This window comes from Anomalospiza imberbis, unplaced genomic scaffold, assembly GCF_031753505.1.
Source record: "Anomalospiza imberbis isolate Cuckoo-Finch-1a 21T00152 unplaced genomic scaffold, ASM3175350v1 scaffold_144, whole genome shotgun sequence".
Lineage (NCBI taxonomy): Eukaryota > Metazoa > Chordata > Aves > Passeriformes > Viduidae > Anomalospiza > Anomalospiza imberbis.
In genome coordinates this window covers 108,510-127,099 of record NW_027099779.1, presented here as the reverse complement: position 1 = coordinate 127,099, position 18,590 = coordinate 108,510, and the positions used below count along the sequence as shown (strand labels likewise).

At 46.0% G+C, this 18,590-nt stretch overlaps 1 protein-coding gene across 1 annotated transcript in view; it reads right to left on the bottom strand.

Annotated features, from left to right (window-relative positions):
- LOC137466156 (bromodomain-containing protein 4-like) overlaps nt 1-18,590 on the bottom strand; it is a 137,556-nt gene that overhangs the window by 12,283 nt on the left and 106,683 nt on the right. The window contains 3 exon segments of the mRNA XM_068178011.1: nt 895-1,022; nt 7,248-7,413; nt 13,577-13,689. Coding sequence (XP_068034112.1) covers nt 895-1,022; nt 7,248-7,413; nt 13,577-13,689 — 407 coding nt within the window.

Sequence of the window (18,590 nt, the reverse complement as noted above, 5' to 3'; positions counted from 1 at the left end):
TCACCTTTTTTGGCTATCTTGACCTTTTTTGGGCATTTTTACCTTTTTTTTGGTTATCTTTACATTTTTTGGCTATATTTACCTTTTTTGGGCATTTTCCCCTTCTTTGGGCATTTTCCTTTTTCTGGCTATCTTTACCTTTTTTTGGCATTTTCCCCTTTTTTGGCTATCTTTACTTATTTTTTGGCTATCTTGACTTTTTTGGGCATTTTCCCCTTTTTTGGGTATCTTCACCTTTTTTGGCTATATTTACCTTTTTTGGGCATTTTCCCCTTTTTTGGGCATTTTCCCCCTTTTTGGCCATCTTTACTTTTTTTTGGGCTATCTTTACCTTTTTTGGCTACCTTCACCTTTTTTGGGGTATTTTCACCTTTTTTGGCTATCTTTACCTTTTTTGGGCATTTTCCCCTTTTTTTGGCTATCTTGACCTTTTTTGGCCATCTTCACCTTTTTTTGGCTATCTTGACCTTTTTTGGGCATTTTTACCTTTTTTGGGCATTTTCCCTTTTCTGGCTATCTTTACTTTTTTTTGGCTATCTTTACCTTTTTTGGCCATCTTCACCTTTTTTGGCTATCTTTACCTTTTTTGGGCATTTTTACCTTTTTTTGGCTATCTTGACCTTTTTTGGCTATCTTCACCTTTTTTGGCCATCTTCACCTTTTTTGGCTATCTTTACCTTTTTTGGGCATTTTTACCTTATTTTTTGGCTATCTTCACCTTTTTTGGGCATTTTTACCTTTTTTGGGCATTTTCCCCTTTTTTTGGCTATCTTTACCTTTTTTGGGCATTTCCCCCTTTTTTGGCTATCTTGACCTTTTTTGGGCATTTTTACCTTATTTTTTGGCTATCTTGACCTTTTTTTGGCTATCTTGACCTTTTTTGGGCATTTTTACCTTTTTTGGGGCCACGGGCGTTTTGGGCTCCGCCTTCTGCCGCTCCTTGTCCGTGGGGGGCGGGGCCTGCTCCGGGGGGCGGATCACGGGCCGGGGTCCCGCCCCCTCCAGGGGCTTCAGCTCCGGCCCTGCAAGCCCAAAATCCGGGATCAGGGGGGTCCCATCCCAAAAACCAGGAATTCCGACCCCAAAACCGGGAATTCCGACCCCAAAACCGGGAATTCCGACAAAAAATTTGGGAATTCCGACCCAAACACTGGGAATTCTGGGGATTCGGATTCCCAAAATTGGGAATTCTGACCCGAAAATTGGGAATTCCGACCCCAAAACCGGGAATTCCGACAAAAAATTTGGGAATTCTGACACAAACCTTGGGAATTCCGACCCAAAACCTGGGAATTCTGACCCAAAACCTGGGAATTCTGACCCAAAACCTGGGAATTCTGGGGATTTGGAACACCAAAATTGGGAATTCTGACCCGAAAATTGGGAATTCCGACCCAAAAACTGGGAATTCCGACCCAAAACTGGGAATTCTGACACAAAACCGGGAATTCCGACCCAAAACCGGGAATTCTGACCCAAAAACTGGGAATTCTGGGGATTCGGATTCCCAAAATTGGGAATTCTGACCCAAAAATGGGGAATTCCGACCCCAAAACTGGGAATTCCGACCCAAAACCTGGGAATCCCGACCCAAACAGTGGGAATTCCGACCCGAAAACCGGGAATTCTGACCCAAAAACCGGGAATTCTGACCCAAAACCTGGGAATTCTGGGGATTTGGGACACCAAAATTGGGAATTCCGACCCGAAATTTGGGAATTCCGTCCCTAACACTGGGAATTCTGACCCAAAACCTGGGAATTCTGGGGATTTGGAACCCCAAAATTGGGAATTCCGGCACGAAAATTGGGAATTCCGACCCGAAAACCGGGAATTCCGACCCAAAAAACGGGAATTCCGGCCCGAAATTTGGGAATTCCGACCCAAACACTGGGAATTCTGACCCAAAACCTGGGAATTCTGGGGATTTGGAACCCCAAAATTGGGAATTCCGACCCGAAAACTGGGAATTCCGACGCAAAATGTGGGAATTCTGACCCAAAACCTGGGAATTCTGACCCAAAACCTGGGAATTCTGGGGATTCGGATTCCCAAAATTGGGAATTCTGACCCAAAAATTGGGAATTCCGACCCGAAATTTGGGAATTCTGACACAAAATTTGGGAATTCCGACACAAAACCGGGAATTTTGACCCAAAAACTGGGAATTCTGGGGATTCGGATTCCCAAAATTGGGAATTCTGACCCGAAAATTGGGAATTCCGACCCAAAAACTGGGAATTCCGACCCAAACCCGGGAATTCCGACCCCAAAACCAGGAATTCCGACCCAAAACCGGGAATTCTGACCCAAAAACTGGGAATTCTGGGGATTCGGATTCCCAAAATTGGGAATTCTGACCCGAAAATTGGGAATTCCGACCCAAAAACTGGGAATTCCGACCCAAAACCGGGAATTCTGACCCCAAAACCGGGAATTCCGACCCCAAAACCAGGAATTCCGACCCAAAACCGGGAATTCTGACCCAAAAACTGGGAATTCTGGGGATTCGGATTCCCAAAATTGGGAATTCTGACCCGAAAATTGGGAATTCCGACCCAAAAACTGGGAATTCCGACCCAAAACCGGGAATTCTGACCCCAAAACCAGGAATTCCGACCCAAAACCGGGAATTCTGACCCAAAAACTGGGAATTCTGGGGATTCGGATTCCCAAAATTGGGAATTCTGACCCGAAAATTGGGAATTCCGACCCAAAACCTGGGAATTCTGACCCAAAACCTGGGAATTCCGACCCCAAAACCGGGAATTCCGACCCGAAATCCGGGAATTCTGACCCAAAAACCGGGAATTCCAACAGAAAATTTGGGAATTCCGACACAAAATTTGGGAATTCCTACCCAAACACTGGGAATTCTGGGGATTTGGAACCCCAAAATTGGGAATTCCGACCCGAAAACTGGGAATTCCGACGCAAAACGTGGGAATTCTGACCCAAAAATTGGGAATTCTGGGGATTTGGGACACCAAAATTGGGAATTCCGATGCAAAACCTGGGAATTCTGACCCAAAAATTGGGAATTCTGGGGATTTGGGACCCCAAAACTGGGAATTCTGGGGATTCTGAACCCAAAAAATTGGGAATTCTGGACCCAAAAATGGGAATTCCGACCCAAAAATTGGGAATTCTGACCCCAAAATTGGGAATTCTGGGGATTTATGGCCCCAAAACGGAATTCCGAGCCAAAAAATGGGAATTCTCACTCAAAAAATGGGAATTCTGGGAATTCTGAACCCAAAATTGGGAATTCTGAGCTTCAAAATAGGGAATTCTGGGGATTCAGAACCCAAGAACTGGGAATTCCGACCCAAAACTTGGGAATTTTGGCCCCAAAATTGGGAATTCTGGAGATTTTGAACCCAAAATTGGGAATTCTGGGGATTTATGGCTCCAAAATTGGGAATTCTGACCCAAAAACTTGGATTTCCGACCCAAAAACTGGGAATTCCAATCCGAAAATTGGGAATTCTGACCCAAAAATTGGGAATTCTGACCCAAAAACTGGGAATTCCGGAGATTTGGAACCCAAAATTGGGAATTCCGTCACAAAAATTGGGAATTCTGGCCCAAAAATTGGGAATTCCTACCCAAACCTTGGGAATTCCGACCCAAAAACTGGGAATTCTGACCCGAAAATTGGGAATGGCAACCCAAAATTTGGGAGTTCCGACCCAAACCTTGGGAATTCCAACCCAAAAGCTGGGAATTTTGACCCCAAAATTGGGAATTCTGAGGATTTGGAACCCAAAAAATTGGGAATTCTGAGGGTTTATGGCCCTAAAATTGGGAATTCCGACCCAAAATTTGGGAATTTTGACCCCAAAATTGGGAATTCTGGGGATTCGGAACCCAAAAATTAGGAATTCCGACCCAAAATTTGGGAATTTTGACCCCAAAATTGGGAATTCTGGGGATTAGGAACCCAAAAAATTGGGAATTCTGGGGGTTTATGGCCCTAAAATTGGGAATTCCGACCCAAAAACAGGGAATTCCGACTCGAAAATTGGGAATTCTGGGGATTTGGAACCCAAAAATTGGGAATTCCGACCCAAAATTTGGGAATGTTGACCCCAAAATTGGGAATTCTGGGGATTCGGAACCCAAAAATTAGGAATTCCGACCCAAAATTTGGGAATTTTGACCCCAAAATGGGGAATTCTGGGAATTCGGAACCCAAAAATTGGGAATTCCGACCCAAAATTTGGGAATTTTGACCCCAAAATTGGGAATTCTGGGAATTCCGACCCAAAAATAGGGAATTCCAACCCAAAATTTGGGAATTTTGACCCCAAAATTGGGAATTCTGGGAATTCCGACCCAAAAATAGGGAATTCCGACCCAAAAATTAGGAATTCTGTCCCAAAAATTGGGAATTCTGGAGATTTTGAACCTAAAACTTGGGAACTCTGGGGATTTATGGCCCCAAAATTGGAAATTCCGACTCAAAACCTGGAAATTCTGACCCCAAAATTGGGGATTTTGACCCCAAAATTGGGAATTCCGGAGATTTATGGCTCCAAAATTGGGAATTTTCAACTCAAAATTGGGAATTTTTGGGATTTCTGACCCCCAAAGTGCGAATATTCGAGAATTTGAACCCAAAATTGGGATTTCTCTCAAATTTCATGGGATTATTTGGGGGGTTTTTGTCCATTCCTATGAAATTTTATGGGATTTTTTTCTTTATTTTTCTCCATTCCTATGAAATTTTATGGGATTTTTTTCGGGTTTTTTTTCCCATTCCTATGAAATTTTATGGGATTTTTTTCAGTTTTTTTCCCATTCCTATGAAATTTTATCGGATTTTTTGGGTTTTTTCTCCATTCTTATGAAATTTTATGGGATTTTTTTGGGTTTTTTTTCCATTCTTACGAAATTTTATGGGATTTTTTTTGTTTTTTTCCCATTCCTATGAAATTTTATGGGATTTTTTTCGTTTTTTTTCCCATTCCTATGAAATTTTATGGGATTTTTTTGGGTTTTTCCCAATTCCTACGAAATTTTATGGGATTTTTTTTGGGTTTTTTTTCCATTCTTACGAAATTTTATGGGATTTTTTTCGTTTTTTTTCCCATTCCTATGAAATTTTATGGGATTTTTTGGATTTTTTTTTTCCATTCCTATGAAATTTTATGGGATTTTTTTTGGTTTTTTTCCCAATTCCTATGAAATTTTATGGGATTTTTTTAGTTTTTTTTTTTCCATTCCTACGAAATTTTATGGGATTTTTTTGGGGTTTCTTCCCATTCCTATGAAATTTTATGGGATTTTTTTGGGGTTTTCCCATTCCTATGAAATTTTATGGGATTATTTTCGGTTTTTTTTTCCATTCCTACGAAATTTTATGGGATTTTTTTCAGTTTTTTTCCCATTCCTACGAAATTTTATGGGATTTTTTTGGTTTTCTTCCCATTCCTATGAAATTTTATGGGATTTTTTTTGTTTTTTTTTTCCATTCCTACGAAATTTTATGGGATTTTTTTTGATTTTTTTTCCATTCCTATGAAATTTTATGGGATTTTTTTGGGTTTTTGTCCATTCCTATGAAATTTTATGGGATTTTTTTGGGTTTTTTCCCATTCCTATGAAATTTTATGGGATTTTTTTCCTTTTTTTTTCCATTCCTACGAAATTTTATGGGATTTTTTTCGGGTTTTTTTCCCATTCCTATGAAATTTTATCGGATTTTTTGGGTTTTTTCTCCATTCTTATGAAATTTTATGGGATTTTTTTGGGTTTTTTTTCCATTCCTATGAAATTTTATGGGATTTTTTTGGTTTTTTCCCCATTCCTATGAAATTTTATGGGATTTTTTGGATTTTTTTTCCCATTCCTATGAAATTTTATGGGATTTTTTTGGGTTTTTCCCAATCCTATGAAATTTTATGGGATTTTATGGGGTTTTTTTTCCATTCCTACGAAATTTTATGGGATTTTTTGGATTTTTTCTCCATTCCTATGAAATTTTATGGGATTTTTTTGGATTTTTTCTCCATTCCTATGAAATTTTATGGGATTTTTTGGGTTCTTTTTCCATTCCTATGAAATTTTATGGGATTTTTTTGGGTTTTTTTTTTCCATTCCTATGAAATTTTATGGGATTTTTTGGGTTCTTTTTCCATTCCTATGAAATTTTATGGGCTTTTTTTTGGGTTTTTCTTCCCATTCCTATGAAATTTTATGGGATTTTTTTCGGTTTTTCTTCCCATTCCTATGAAATTTTATGGGATTTTTTTGGGTTTTTCCCATTCCTATGAAATTTTATGGGATTTTTTTCGTTTTTTTTCTCCATTCCTATGAAATTTTATGGGATTTTTTTCGGTTTTTTTTTCCATTCCTATGAAATTTTATGGGATTTTTTTGGATTTTTTCTCCATTCCTATGAAATTTTATGGGATTTTTTTCGGTTTTTTTTTCCATTCCTATGAAATTTTATGGGATTTTTTTGGGTTTTTTTCCATTCCTATGAAATTTTATGGGATTTTTTTGGGTTCTTTTTCCATTCCTACGAAATTTTATGGGATTATTTTCGTTTTTTTTTTTCCCATTCCTATGAAATTTTATGGGATTTTTTCGGTTTTTTTCCCATTCCTACGAAATTTTATGGGATTTTTTTGGATTTTTCCCATTCCTATGAAATTTTATGGGATTTTTTTGGAATTTTTTTCCATTCCTATGAAATTTTATGGGATTTTTTTCGTTTTTTTCCCAATTCCTATGAAATTTTTTGGGATTTTTTTGGATTTTTTCCCATTCCTATGAAATTTTATGGGATTTTTTTGGATTTTTTTTCCATTCCTATGAAATTTTATGGGATTTTTTTTGGTTTTTTTTCCCCCATTCCTATGAAATTTTATGGGATCTTTTTCGTTTTTTTTTCTTTTTTTCCATTCCTGCGAAATTTTATGGGATCTTTTCCGTCTTTTTTTTTTTTCTTTTCTCCCTCCCCACGAAATTCTAAGGGATTTTTTCTGTTTTTCCCCCTCTCCCTACAAAATTTTACGGGAAATTTTATGTTTTTTTCTTTTTTTCCCCCATGACATTTCATGACAATTTTTTTTTTTAATTTTTTTTTTTTTTGGGTTTTTTTTTTTTTCCCCTTTTTTTGAGAATTTTTTTTTTAATTTTTTTTTTTTGGGTTTTTTTTTCCCTTTTTTTTTTTTTCCCCCGGGTTTTTTTCCGGGTTTTTTTCGGGAGTTTTTTTTGGGGGGGGGGGCCGCACTCACGCTGGGGGAGGTGCGGGGCCGCTTTGATGCCCTCGGGGTGGCCCTTGGGGGGCTCCTGGCGCAGGGGGGGGCTGAAGGTCTCGGTGCGGATCACGGGCGAGTGCAGCTTCTCCTCCTTGCCCCCCCCCAGCGGCTGCGACTGCACCACCGAGGCCGCTCGCAATTCCTGCGGAAAGCCGGGATCAGGATCGGCCCCAAAATCCCAACTCCAACCCCAATTCATACAGGGAGGCCGCTCGCAATTCCTGCGGAAAGCCGGGATCAGGATTCATCCCAAAACCCTGACCCCCAGTCCTGATCACGAGGCCGCTCGCAATTCCTGCGGAAAGCCGGGATCCGGATCGGCCCCAAAATCCCAACTCCAACCCCAATCCTGATCCCAAAATCCCAATCCTGATCCCGGCCCTGCTCGCAATTCCTGTGGAAATTCGGGATCCGGATCGGCCCCAAAATCCCAACTCCAACCCCAATCCTGATCCTGATCCCAATCCTGATCCCGGCCCTGCTCGCAATTCCTGTGGAAATTCGGGATTGGGATTGGCCCCAAAATCCCAACTCCAACCCCAATCCTGATAACGAGGCCGCTCGCAATTCCTGAGGAAAGCCGGCGTCAGGATCGGCCCCAAAATCCCAACTCCAACCCCAATTCATACAGGGAGGCCGCTCGCAATTCCTGCGGAAAGCCGGGATCAGGATTCATCCCAAAACCCTGACCCCCAGTCCTGATCACGAGGCCGCTCGCAATTCCTGCGGAAAGCCGGGATCCGGATCGGCCCCAAAATCCCAACTCCAACCCCAATCCTGATCCCAAAATCCCAATCCTGATCCCGGCCCTGCTCGCAATTCCTGTGGAAATTCGGGATCCGGATCGGCCCCAAAATCCCAACTCCAACCCCAATCCTGATCCTGATCCCAATCCTGATCCCGGCCCTGCTCGCAATTCCTGTGGAAATTCGGGATTGGGATTGGCCCCAAAATCCCAACTCCAACCCCAATCCTGATAACGAGGCCGCTCGCAATTCCTGAGGAAAGCCGGCGTCAGGATCGGCCCCAAAATCCCAACTCCAACCCCAATTCATACAGGGAGGCCGCTCGCAATTCCTGCGGAAATCCGGGATCAGGATTCAACCCAAAACCCTGACCCCCAATCCTGATCCCCGCCCCGCTCGCAATTCCTGCGGAAATTCGGGATCAGGATCGGCCCCAAAATCCCAACTCCAACCCCAGTTCATACAGGGAGGCCGCTCGCAATTCCTGCGGAAATCCGGGATCAGGATCGGCCCAAAATCCCAACTCCAACCCCAATCCTGATCACGAGGCCGCTCGCAATTCCTGCGGAAAGCCGGGATCTGGATCGGCCCCAAAATCCCAACTCCAACCCCAATCCTGATCCCAAAATCCCAATCCTGATCCCGGCCCTGCTCGCAATTCCTGTGGAAATTCGGGATCGGGATTGGCCCCAAAATCCCAACTCCAACCCCAATCCTGATCACGAGGCCGCTCGCAATTCCTGCGGAAATTCCGGATCAGGATCGGCCCCAAAATCCCAACTCCAACCCCATTCCTGATCCCAAAATCCCAATCCTGATCCCGGCCCTGCTCGCAATTCCTGCGGAAATTCGGGATCAGGACCCATCCCAAAATCCCAACTCCAATCCTGATCCTGGCCCTGCTCGCAATTCCTGCGGAAAGCCGGGATGAGGATCTGTCCCAAAATCCCGACCCCTAATCCTGATCCCGACCTCAATCCTGATTCTGATCCCAATCCTGATCACGAGGCTGCTCGCAATTCCTGCGGAAATCCGGGATCAGGACCCGCCCCAAAATCCCAACTCCAACCCCAATCCTGATCCCAAAATCCCAGTCCTGATCCCGGCCCTGCTCGCAATTCCTGTGGAAATTCGGGATCAGGATCGGCCCCAAAATCCCAACTCCAACCCCAATCCTGATCACGAGGCCGCTCGCAATTCCTGCGGAAAGCCGGGATCAGGATCGGCCCCAAAATCCCAACTCCAACCCCAATTCATATAGGGAGGCCGCTCGCAATTCCTGCGGAAATACGGGATCCGGATCGGCCCCAAAAATCCCAACTCCAACCCCAATCCTGATCACGAGGCTGCTCGCAATTCCTACGGAAATCCGGGATCAGGATCCATCCCAAAACCCCAACCCCAAATCCTGATCCTGACCCCAATCCTGATCCTGACCCCAATCCTGATCCCGACCCCAATCCTGATCCTGATCCTGATCCCAAATCTGATCCCGACCCCAATCCTGATCCCGATCCCGATCCTGACCCCAAATCCTGATCCTGATCCCAATCCTGATCCCGACCCCAGACCTGATAACGGAGCCGCTCGTAATTCCTGTGGAAATCTGGGATCAGGATCCGTCCCAAAATCCTGACCCCAAATCCTGATCCCGACCCCAGGATGGGCCCCAAAATCCCAACTCCAACCCCAATCCTGATCCCGACCCCAGTCCTGATAATGAGGCCGCTCGTAATTCCTGCGGAAATCTGGGATCAGGATCGGCCCCAAAATCCCAATTCCAACCCCAATCCTGATCCCGATCCCAATTCTGATCCTGACCCCAATCCCGATCCCGGCCCCAGTCCTGATCCTGATCCCAATCCCAACCCCAAATCCTGATCCTGACCCCAATCCTGATCCTGACCCCAATCCTGATCCCGACCCCAATCCGGATCCCGACCCCAATCCTGATCCCGACCCCAATCCTGATCCCGATCCCAATCCTGATCCCGATCCCAATCCTGATCCTGACCCCAATCCTGATCCTGATCCCAATCCTGATCCCGATCCCAATCCTGATCCCGACCCCAATCCTGATCCCGATCCCGATCCTGACCCCAAATCCTGATCCCGACCCCAATCCTGATCCCAATCCCAATCCCAATCCTGCCCCCAAATCCTGATCCCGACCCCAATCCTGATTCTGACCCCAAATCCTGATCCTGGCCCCAATCCTGATCCCGACCCCAGTCCTGATAATGAGGCCGCTCGTAATTCCTGCGGAAATCTGGGATCAGGATCGGCCCCAAAATCCCAACTCCAACCCCAATCCTGATCCCGACCCCAATCCCAATCCTGACCCCAAATCCTGATCCCGACCCCAATCCTGATCCCGACCCCAATCCTGATCCTGACCCCAATCCTGATCCCGACCCCAATCCTGATCCCAATCCCAATCCCAATCCTGACCCCAAATCCTGATCCCGAACCCAATCCTGACCCCGACCCCAATCCTGATCCTGACCCCAAATCCTGATCCTGACCCCAAATCCTGATCCTGACCCCAATCCTGACCCCAAATCTTGATCCTGACCCCAATCCTGACCCCAAATCCTGATACCGACCCCAATCCTGATCCTGACCCCAAATCCTGATCCCGACCCCAATCCTGACTCTGACCCCAAAACTGATCCCAACTCCGCTCGCAGTTCCTGCGGCAGTGCGGGGTCAGGATCGGCCCCAAAATCCCGACCCCAATCCTGATCCTGCTCACAATTCCTGTGGATCCCAAATCCCGTTCTTTCACCTGACCCCAAATCCCAAATCCTGTTCTTTCACCTGACCCCAGATGCCAGATCCCAAATCCGGGTTTTTTACCTGATCCCAAATCCCAAAATCCTAAATCCCAAATCCGGGTTTTTCACCTGACCCCAAATCCCGTTTTTTTCGCCTGACCCCAAATCCCAAATCCTGTTCTTTCACCTGACCCTAGATGCCAGATCCCAAAACCCAGTTTTTCACCTGATCCCAAATCCCAAAATCCTGATTCCCCAATCCTGTTCTTTCACCTGACCCCAAATCCCAGATCCTGTTCTTTCACCTGATCCCAAATCCCAAAATCCTAAATCCCAAATCCGGGTTTTTCACATAAGCCCAGATCCCAAAATCCCGTTCATTCACCTGACCCCAGATCCCAAAATCCCGTTCTTTCACCTGACCCCAGATCCCAAAATCCCACCTTTCACCTGACCCCAGATCCCAAAATCCCATTTTTCACCTGACCCCAAATCCCAAAATCCTGTTCTTTTCACCTGACCCCAAATCCCAAAATCCCGTTCTTTCACCTAACCTCAAATCCCAGATCCCAAAATCCCGTTCTTTCACCTGACCCCAGATCCAAAATCCCGTCTTTCGCCTGACCCCAGATCCCAAAATCCCGTCTTTCGCCTGACCCCAGATCCCAAAATCCCATTTTTTTCTCCTGACCCCAAATCCCAAAATCCTGTTCTTTCACCTAATCTCAAATCCCAGATCCCAAAATCCCGTTCTTTCACCTGACCCCAGATCCAAAATCCCGTCTTTCGCCTGACCCCCGATCCCAAAATCCCGTTCTTTCACCTGACCCCAGATCCCAAAATCCCGTCTCTCGCCTGACCCCAGATCCCAAAATCCCGCCTGTCACCTGACCCCAGATCCCAGATCCCAAAATCCCACCTTTCACCTGACCCCAGATCCCAAAATCCCGTTTTTTCACCTAACGTCAAATCCCAGATCCCAAAATCCCGTTCTTTCACCTGACCCCATGTCTCAGATCCCAAAATCCCGCCTGTCACCTGACCCCAGATGCCAGATCCCAAAATCCCGCCTGTCACCTGACCCCAGATCCCAAAATCCCATTTCACCTGACCCCAAATCCCAAAATCCTGTTCTTTTCACCTGACCCCAAATCCCAAAATCCCGTTCTTTCACCTAACCTCAAATCCCAGATCCCAAAATCCTGTTCTTTCACCTGACCCCAAATCCCAAAATCCCGTTCTTTCACCTGACCCCATGTCCCAGATCCCAAAATTCCGTTCATTCACCTGACCTCAGACCCCAAAATCCCATTTTTTCGCCTGACCCCAGATCCCAAAATCCCGCCTGTCACCTGACCCCAGATCCCAAAATCCCGCCTGTCACCTGACCCCAGATCCCAAAATCCCGTTTTTTCACCTGACCCCAAATTCCGAAATCCCCAAATCCCGTTTTTCACCTGACCCCAAATCCCAAAATCCTGCCTGTCACCTGACCCCAGATCCCAAAATCCCGTTCTTTCGCCTGATCCCAGATCCCAAAATCCCGCCTGTCACCTGACCCCAGATCCCAAAATCCCGCCTGTCACCTGACCCCAGATCCCAAAATCCCGTTCTTTCACCTGACCCCAAATTCCGAAATCCCCAAATCCCGTTTTTCACCTGACCCCAAATCCCAAAATCCTGCCTGTCACCTGACCCCAGATCCCAAAATCCCGTTCTTTCGCCTGACCCCAGATCCCAAAATCCCGCCTGTCACCTGATCCCAGATCCCAAAATCCCGCCTGTCACCTGACCCCAGATCCCAAAATCCCGCCTGTCACCTGACCCCAGATCCCAAAATCCCGTTTTTTCACCTGACCCCAAATTCCGAAATCCCCAAATCCCGTTTTTCACCTGACCCCAAATCCCAAAATCCTGCCTGTCACCTGACCCCAGATCCCAAAATCCCGTTCTTTCGCCTGACCCCAGATCCCAAAATCCCGCCTGTCACCTGATCCCAGATCCCAAAATCCCGCCTGTCACCTGACCCCAGATCCCAAAATCCCGCCTGTCACCTGACCCCAGATCCCAAAATCCCGTTCTTTCACCTGACCCCAGATCCCAAAATCCCGCCTGTCACCTGACGCCAGATCCCAAAATCCCGTTTTTCACCTGACCCCAAATTCCAAAATCCCCAAATCCCGTTTTTCACCTGACCCCAAATCTCTAAATCCCGCCTGTCACCTGACCCCAGATCCCAAAATCCCGCCTGTCACCTGACCCCAGATCCCAAAATCCCAACCTTTCACCTGACCCCAGATCCCAAAATCCCGTTTTTCACCTAACCCCAGATCCCAAAATCCCATTTTACCTGACCCCAAATCCCAAAATCCCGTTTTTCACCTAACCTCAAATCCCAGATCCCAAAATCCCGTTCTTTCACCTGACCCCAGATCCCAAAATCCCGCCTGTCACCTGACCCCAGATCCCAAAATCCCGCCTGTCACCTGACCCCAGATCCCAAAATCCCGTTTTTCACCTGACCCCAAATCCCAAAATCCCGCCTGTCACCTGACCCCAGATCCCAAAATCCCGCCTGTCACCTGACCCCAGATCCCAAAATCCCGCCTGTCACCTGACCCCAGATCCCAAAATCCCGTTTTTCACCTGACCCCAGATCCCAAAATCCCGCCTGTCACCTGACCCCAGATGCCAGATCCCAAAATCCCGTTCATTCACCTAACGTCAAATCCCAAAATCCCGCCTGTCACCTGACCCCAGATCCCAAAATCCCGCCTGTCACCTGTTTTTTTGGCTGGATGTTTTGCTGAGGGGGCGACTGAGGCACGAGGCCCTGGAACGGCGGCATCTGTGGGGAAGGCATCATGAGAGGGGAAGGGGCTTCCCGCAGGTGACCTGCAACAGGTGGGCACCGGTCAGTCAGCGTCGTCACCGCCACCACCACCGCGCCGCCGCCGCCCCCGGCGCGACCCCCAGAAACCCCAGGATGGACCCAGAGAGCACCAAAATGTCCCTGAGGAACATCGGGGATTCCTCAAAATATTCCAAAATGTCCTTGAGGAACATCGGGGATTCCTCAAAGAGCCCCAAAATGTTCCTGAGGAACATCGGGGATTCCTCAATTCCAAAATGTCCTTGAGGAAGATCGGGGATTCCTCAAAACATTCCAAAATGTTCCTGAGGGACATCGGGGTTTCATCGAAGAACCCCAAAATGTCCTTGAGGAACATCGGGGTTTCCTCAAAGAACCCCAAAATGTTCCTGAGGAACATCGGGGATTCCTCAGAGAACCTCAAAATGTCCCTGAGGAACATCGGGGTTTCCTCAAAGAACCCCAAAATGTTCCTGAGGAACATCGGGGATTCCTCAAAGAACCTCACAATGTTCCTGAGGAACATCGGGGATTCCTCAATTCCAAAATGTCCTTGAGGAACATCGGAGGTTCCTCAAAACATTCCAAAATGTTCTTGAGGAGCATCGGGGTTTCCTTGAAGAACCCCAAAATGTCCCTGAGGGACATCGGGGTTTCCTCAAAGAACCCCAAAATGTCCTTGAGGAACATCGGGGTTTCCTTGAAGAACCCCAAAATGTTCCTGAGGAACATCGGGGATTCCTCAGAGAACCTCAAAATGTCCCTGAGGAACATCGGGGATTCCTCAATTCCAAAATGTCCTTGAGGAACATCGGGGATTCCTCAAAGAGTCCCAAAATGTTCCTGAGGAACATCGGGGATTCCTCAAAACATTCCAAAATGTTCTTGAGGAACATCGGGGTTTCCTTGAAGAACCCCAAAATGTCCCTGAGGAACATCGGGGTTTCCTCAAAAAATTCCAAAATGTCCCTGAGGAACATCGGGGATTCCTCAAAGAGCCCCAAAATGTTCTTGAGGAACATCGGGGTTTCCTCAAAGAACCTCAAAATGTTCCTGAGGAACATCGGGGATTCCTCAAAGAGCCCCAAAATGTTCCTGAGGAACATCGGGGATTCCTCAAAATATTTAAAAATGTCCCTGAGGAACATCGGGGATTCCTCAAAAAATTCCAAAATGTTCCTGAGGAACATTGGGGTTTCCTCAAAGAACCCCCAAATGTCCTTGAGGAACATCGGGGTTTTTCTCAAAATATACCAAAATGTTCTTGAGGAACATCGGGGTTTCCTTGAAGAGCCCCAAAATGTCCCTGAGGAACATCGGGGATTCCTCAAAGAGCCCCAAAATGTTCTTGAGGGACATCAGGGATTCCTCAAAAAATTCCAAAATGTTCCTGAGGGACATCAGGGATTCCTCAAAGAACCCCAAAATATCCTTGAGGAACATCAGGGATTCCTCAAAAAATTCCAAAATGTCCTTGAGGAACATCGGGGATTCCTCAAAGAACCTCAAAATGTTCTTGAGGAACATCAGGGCATCCTCAAAAAATTCCAAAATGTTCTTGAGGGACATCGGGGTTTTCACAACCACAAAACGTTCTTGAGAAACATCGGGATTTCCTCAAAAAAACCCAAAATGTCCTTCAAGGACATCAAGATGTTCTCAACCTTAGGATGGCCCCAAAGAACTCCTAAAGGTCCCTGAGGGACAATCAGGGTTTCTTCAAAAAATTCCAAAATGTCCTTGAGGGACATCGGGGTTTCCTCAAAAAATTCCAAAATGTCCTTGAGGGACATCGGGGTTTCCTCAAAGAACCTCAAAATGTTCTTGAGGGACATCAGGGTTTCCTCAAAAAAATTCCAAAATATTCCTGAGGGACATTGGGGTTTCCTCAAAAATTCCAAAATGTTCTTGAGGGACACTAAGACGTTCTGGAAGAACCTTAGGTTGCCTCGAAGAATCCCAAAATGTCCTTGAGGAACATCGGGGTTTCCTCGAAGAACATCAAGATGTCCTTGAGGGACATCAAGGTGTTCTCAAAGGACACCAGGATGGCCCCAGGGGACTCCAGGATGGCCTCAAAGAGCCCCAGAATGTCCTTGAGGAACATCAGGATGTTCTCAAAGAAGGCTGAGATGCCCCGGAGGCGCCCTGTCCTTGCCTGGGACACTCTTGAGATCTTCAACATTCTAAGATCCTCAAAACTTGGAGATCTTTGACGTCTTTAAGAATCTGAGACCCTCAAGGTCCTACGGAACTGGAGATCCTTGACATCCTCAGGAAACCCAAAATGAAAATCTGGAGAACCTCAAGAACCTGAGAGGCTCAAAAACTGGAGATCCGCAAGGATCCAGAGTTCTGTCAAATCCTCAACTCAAGACCTTCAACACCTGGAGATCCTTGAGACCCTCAAAAACCGAAGATCATCGAGATTCTCAAAAACCAAAGATCTCGGAGATCCACAGCAACTCAAGACCCCCAAAACCCAAACATCCATGAGAACCTCAAAATCTGGAGATCCTTGAGATCCCCAGGAAGTCAAGACCCCAAAACTGGAGATCCTCGAGATCTTCAACCACTTCAAGAGCCTCAACAACTGAAAATCCATTCATCCATCATCCATCCATCCATCATCCATCCATCATCCATCATCATCCATCCATCATCCATCCGTCAATCATCCATCATCCATCCATCATCCATCCATCATCCATCATCCATCATCATCCATCCATCATCCATTCCGTCAATCATCCATCATCCATCCATCATCCATCATCCATCATCCATCATCCATCCATCATCCATCATCCATCCATCATCCATCATCCATCATCCATCCATCTTCCATCATCCATCATCCATCCATCATCCATCCATCATCCATCCATCATCCATCATCTCATCCATCATCCATGCCATCATGCATCCATCATCCATCATCCATCCATCATCTCCATCATCCATCCATCATCCATCATCCATCATCCATCCATCATCCATCCAGCATCCATCATCCATCATCCATCATCCATCCATCATCCATCATCCATCCATCATCCATCCATCCATCATCCATCCATCCATCATCCATCATCCATCATCCATCATCCATCATCCATCATCCATCATCCATCCATCATCCATCCATCATCCATCATCCATCTCATCATCCATCATCCATCATCCATCCATCATCCATCATCCATCATCCATCCATCATCCATCATCCATCCATCATCCATCCATCATCCATCCATCATCCATCATCATCATCTCATCATCCATCCATCATCCATCATCCATCATCCATCCATCATCCATCCATCATCCATCATCCATCATCCATCATCCATCATCCATCATCCATCCATCATCCATCCATCATCCATCCATCATCCATCATCCATCCATCATCCATCCATCATGCATCCATCATCCATCATCCATCCATCCATCATCCATCATCCATCCATCATCCATCATCCATCATCCATCCATCATCCATCATCCATCCATCATCCATCCATCCATCATCCATCCATCATCCATCCATCATCCATCATCCATCATCCATCATCCATCATCCATCATCCATCCATCATCCATCCATCATCCATCCATCATCCATCATCCATCCATCATCCATCATCATGCATCCATCATCCATCATCCATCCATCATCCATCATCCATCATCCATCCATCATCCATCATCCATCATCCATCCATCATCCATCCATCATCCATCATCCATCATCCATCATCCATCCATCATCCATCATCCATCCATCATCCATCCATCCATCATCCATCCATCCATCATCCATCATCCATCATCATCCATCCATCATCCATCATCCATCATCCATCATCCATCCATCATCCATCCATCATCCATCATCCATCCATCATCCATCATCCATCATCCATCCATCATCCATCATCCATCATCCATCCATCCATCATCCATCATCCATCCATCATCCATCCATCATCCATCCATCATCCATCATCCATCATCCATCATCCATCCATCATCCATCATCCATCATCCATCCATCATCCATCCATCATCCATCATCCATCATCCATCATCCATCCATCATCCATCATCCATCCATCATCATCATCCATCCATCATCCATCCATCCATCATCCATCCATCATCCATCCATCATCCATCATCCATCATCCATCATCCATCATCCATCCATCCATCCATCATCCATCATCCATCCATCCATCATCCATCATCCATCCATCATCCATCATCCATCATCCATCCATCATCCATCATCCATCATCCATCATCCATCCATCCATCCATCCATCATCCATCATCCATCATCCATCATCCATCCATCATCCATCCATCATCAGTCCATCATCCATCCATCATCCATCATCATCCATCCATCATCGTCATCCATCATCCATCCATCATCCATCATCATCCATCCCATCATCCATCATCCATCATCCATCATCCATCCATCATCCATCATCCCATCATCCATCCATCATCCATCATCCATCATCCATCCATCCATCCATCATCCATCATCCATCATCCATCCATCATCCATCATCATCCATCCATCATCCATCATCCATCCATCATCCATCCATCATGCATCCATCATCCATCATCCAATCCATCCATCATCCATCATCCATCATCCATCCATCATCCATCATCCATCATCCATCCATCATCATCCATCATCCATCATCCATCATCCATCTCCATCCATCATCCATCATCCATCCATCATCCATCCCCCATCATCCATCCATCCATCATCCATCATCCATCATCCCATCCCATCCATCATCCATCATCCATCATCCATCATCAATCCATCATCCATTCCATCCATCATCCATCATCCATCATCCAACATCACATCCTCCATCCATCCATC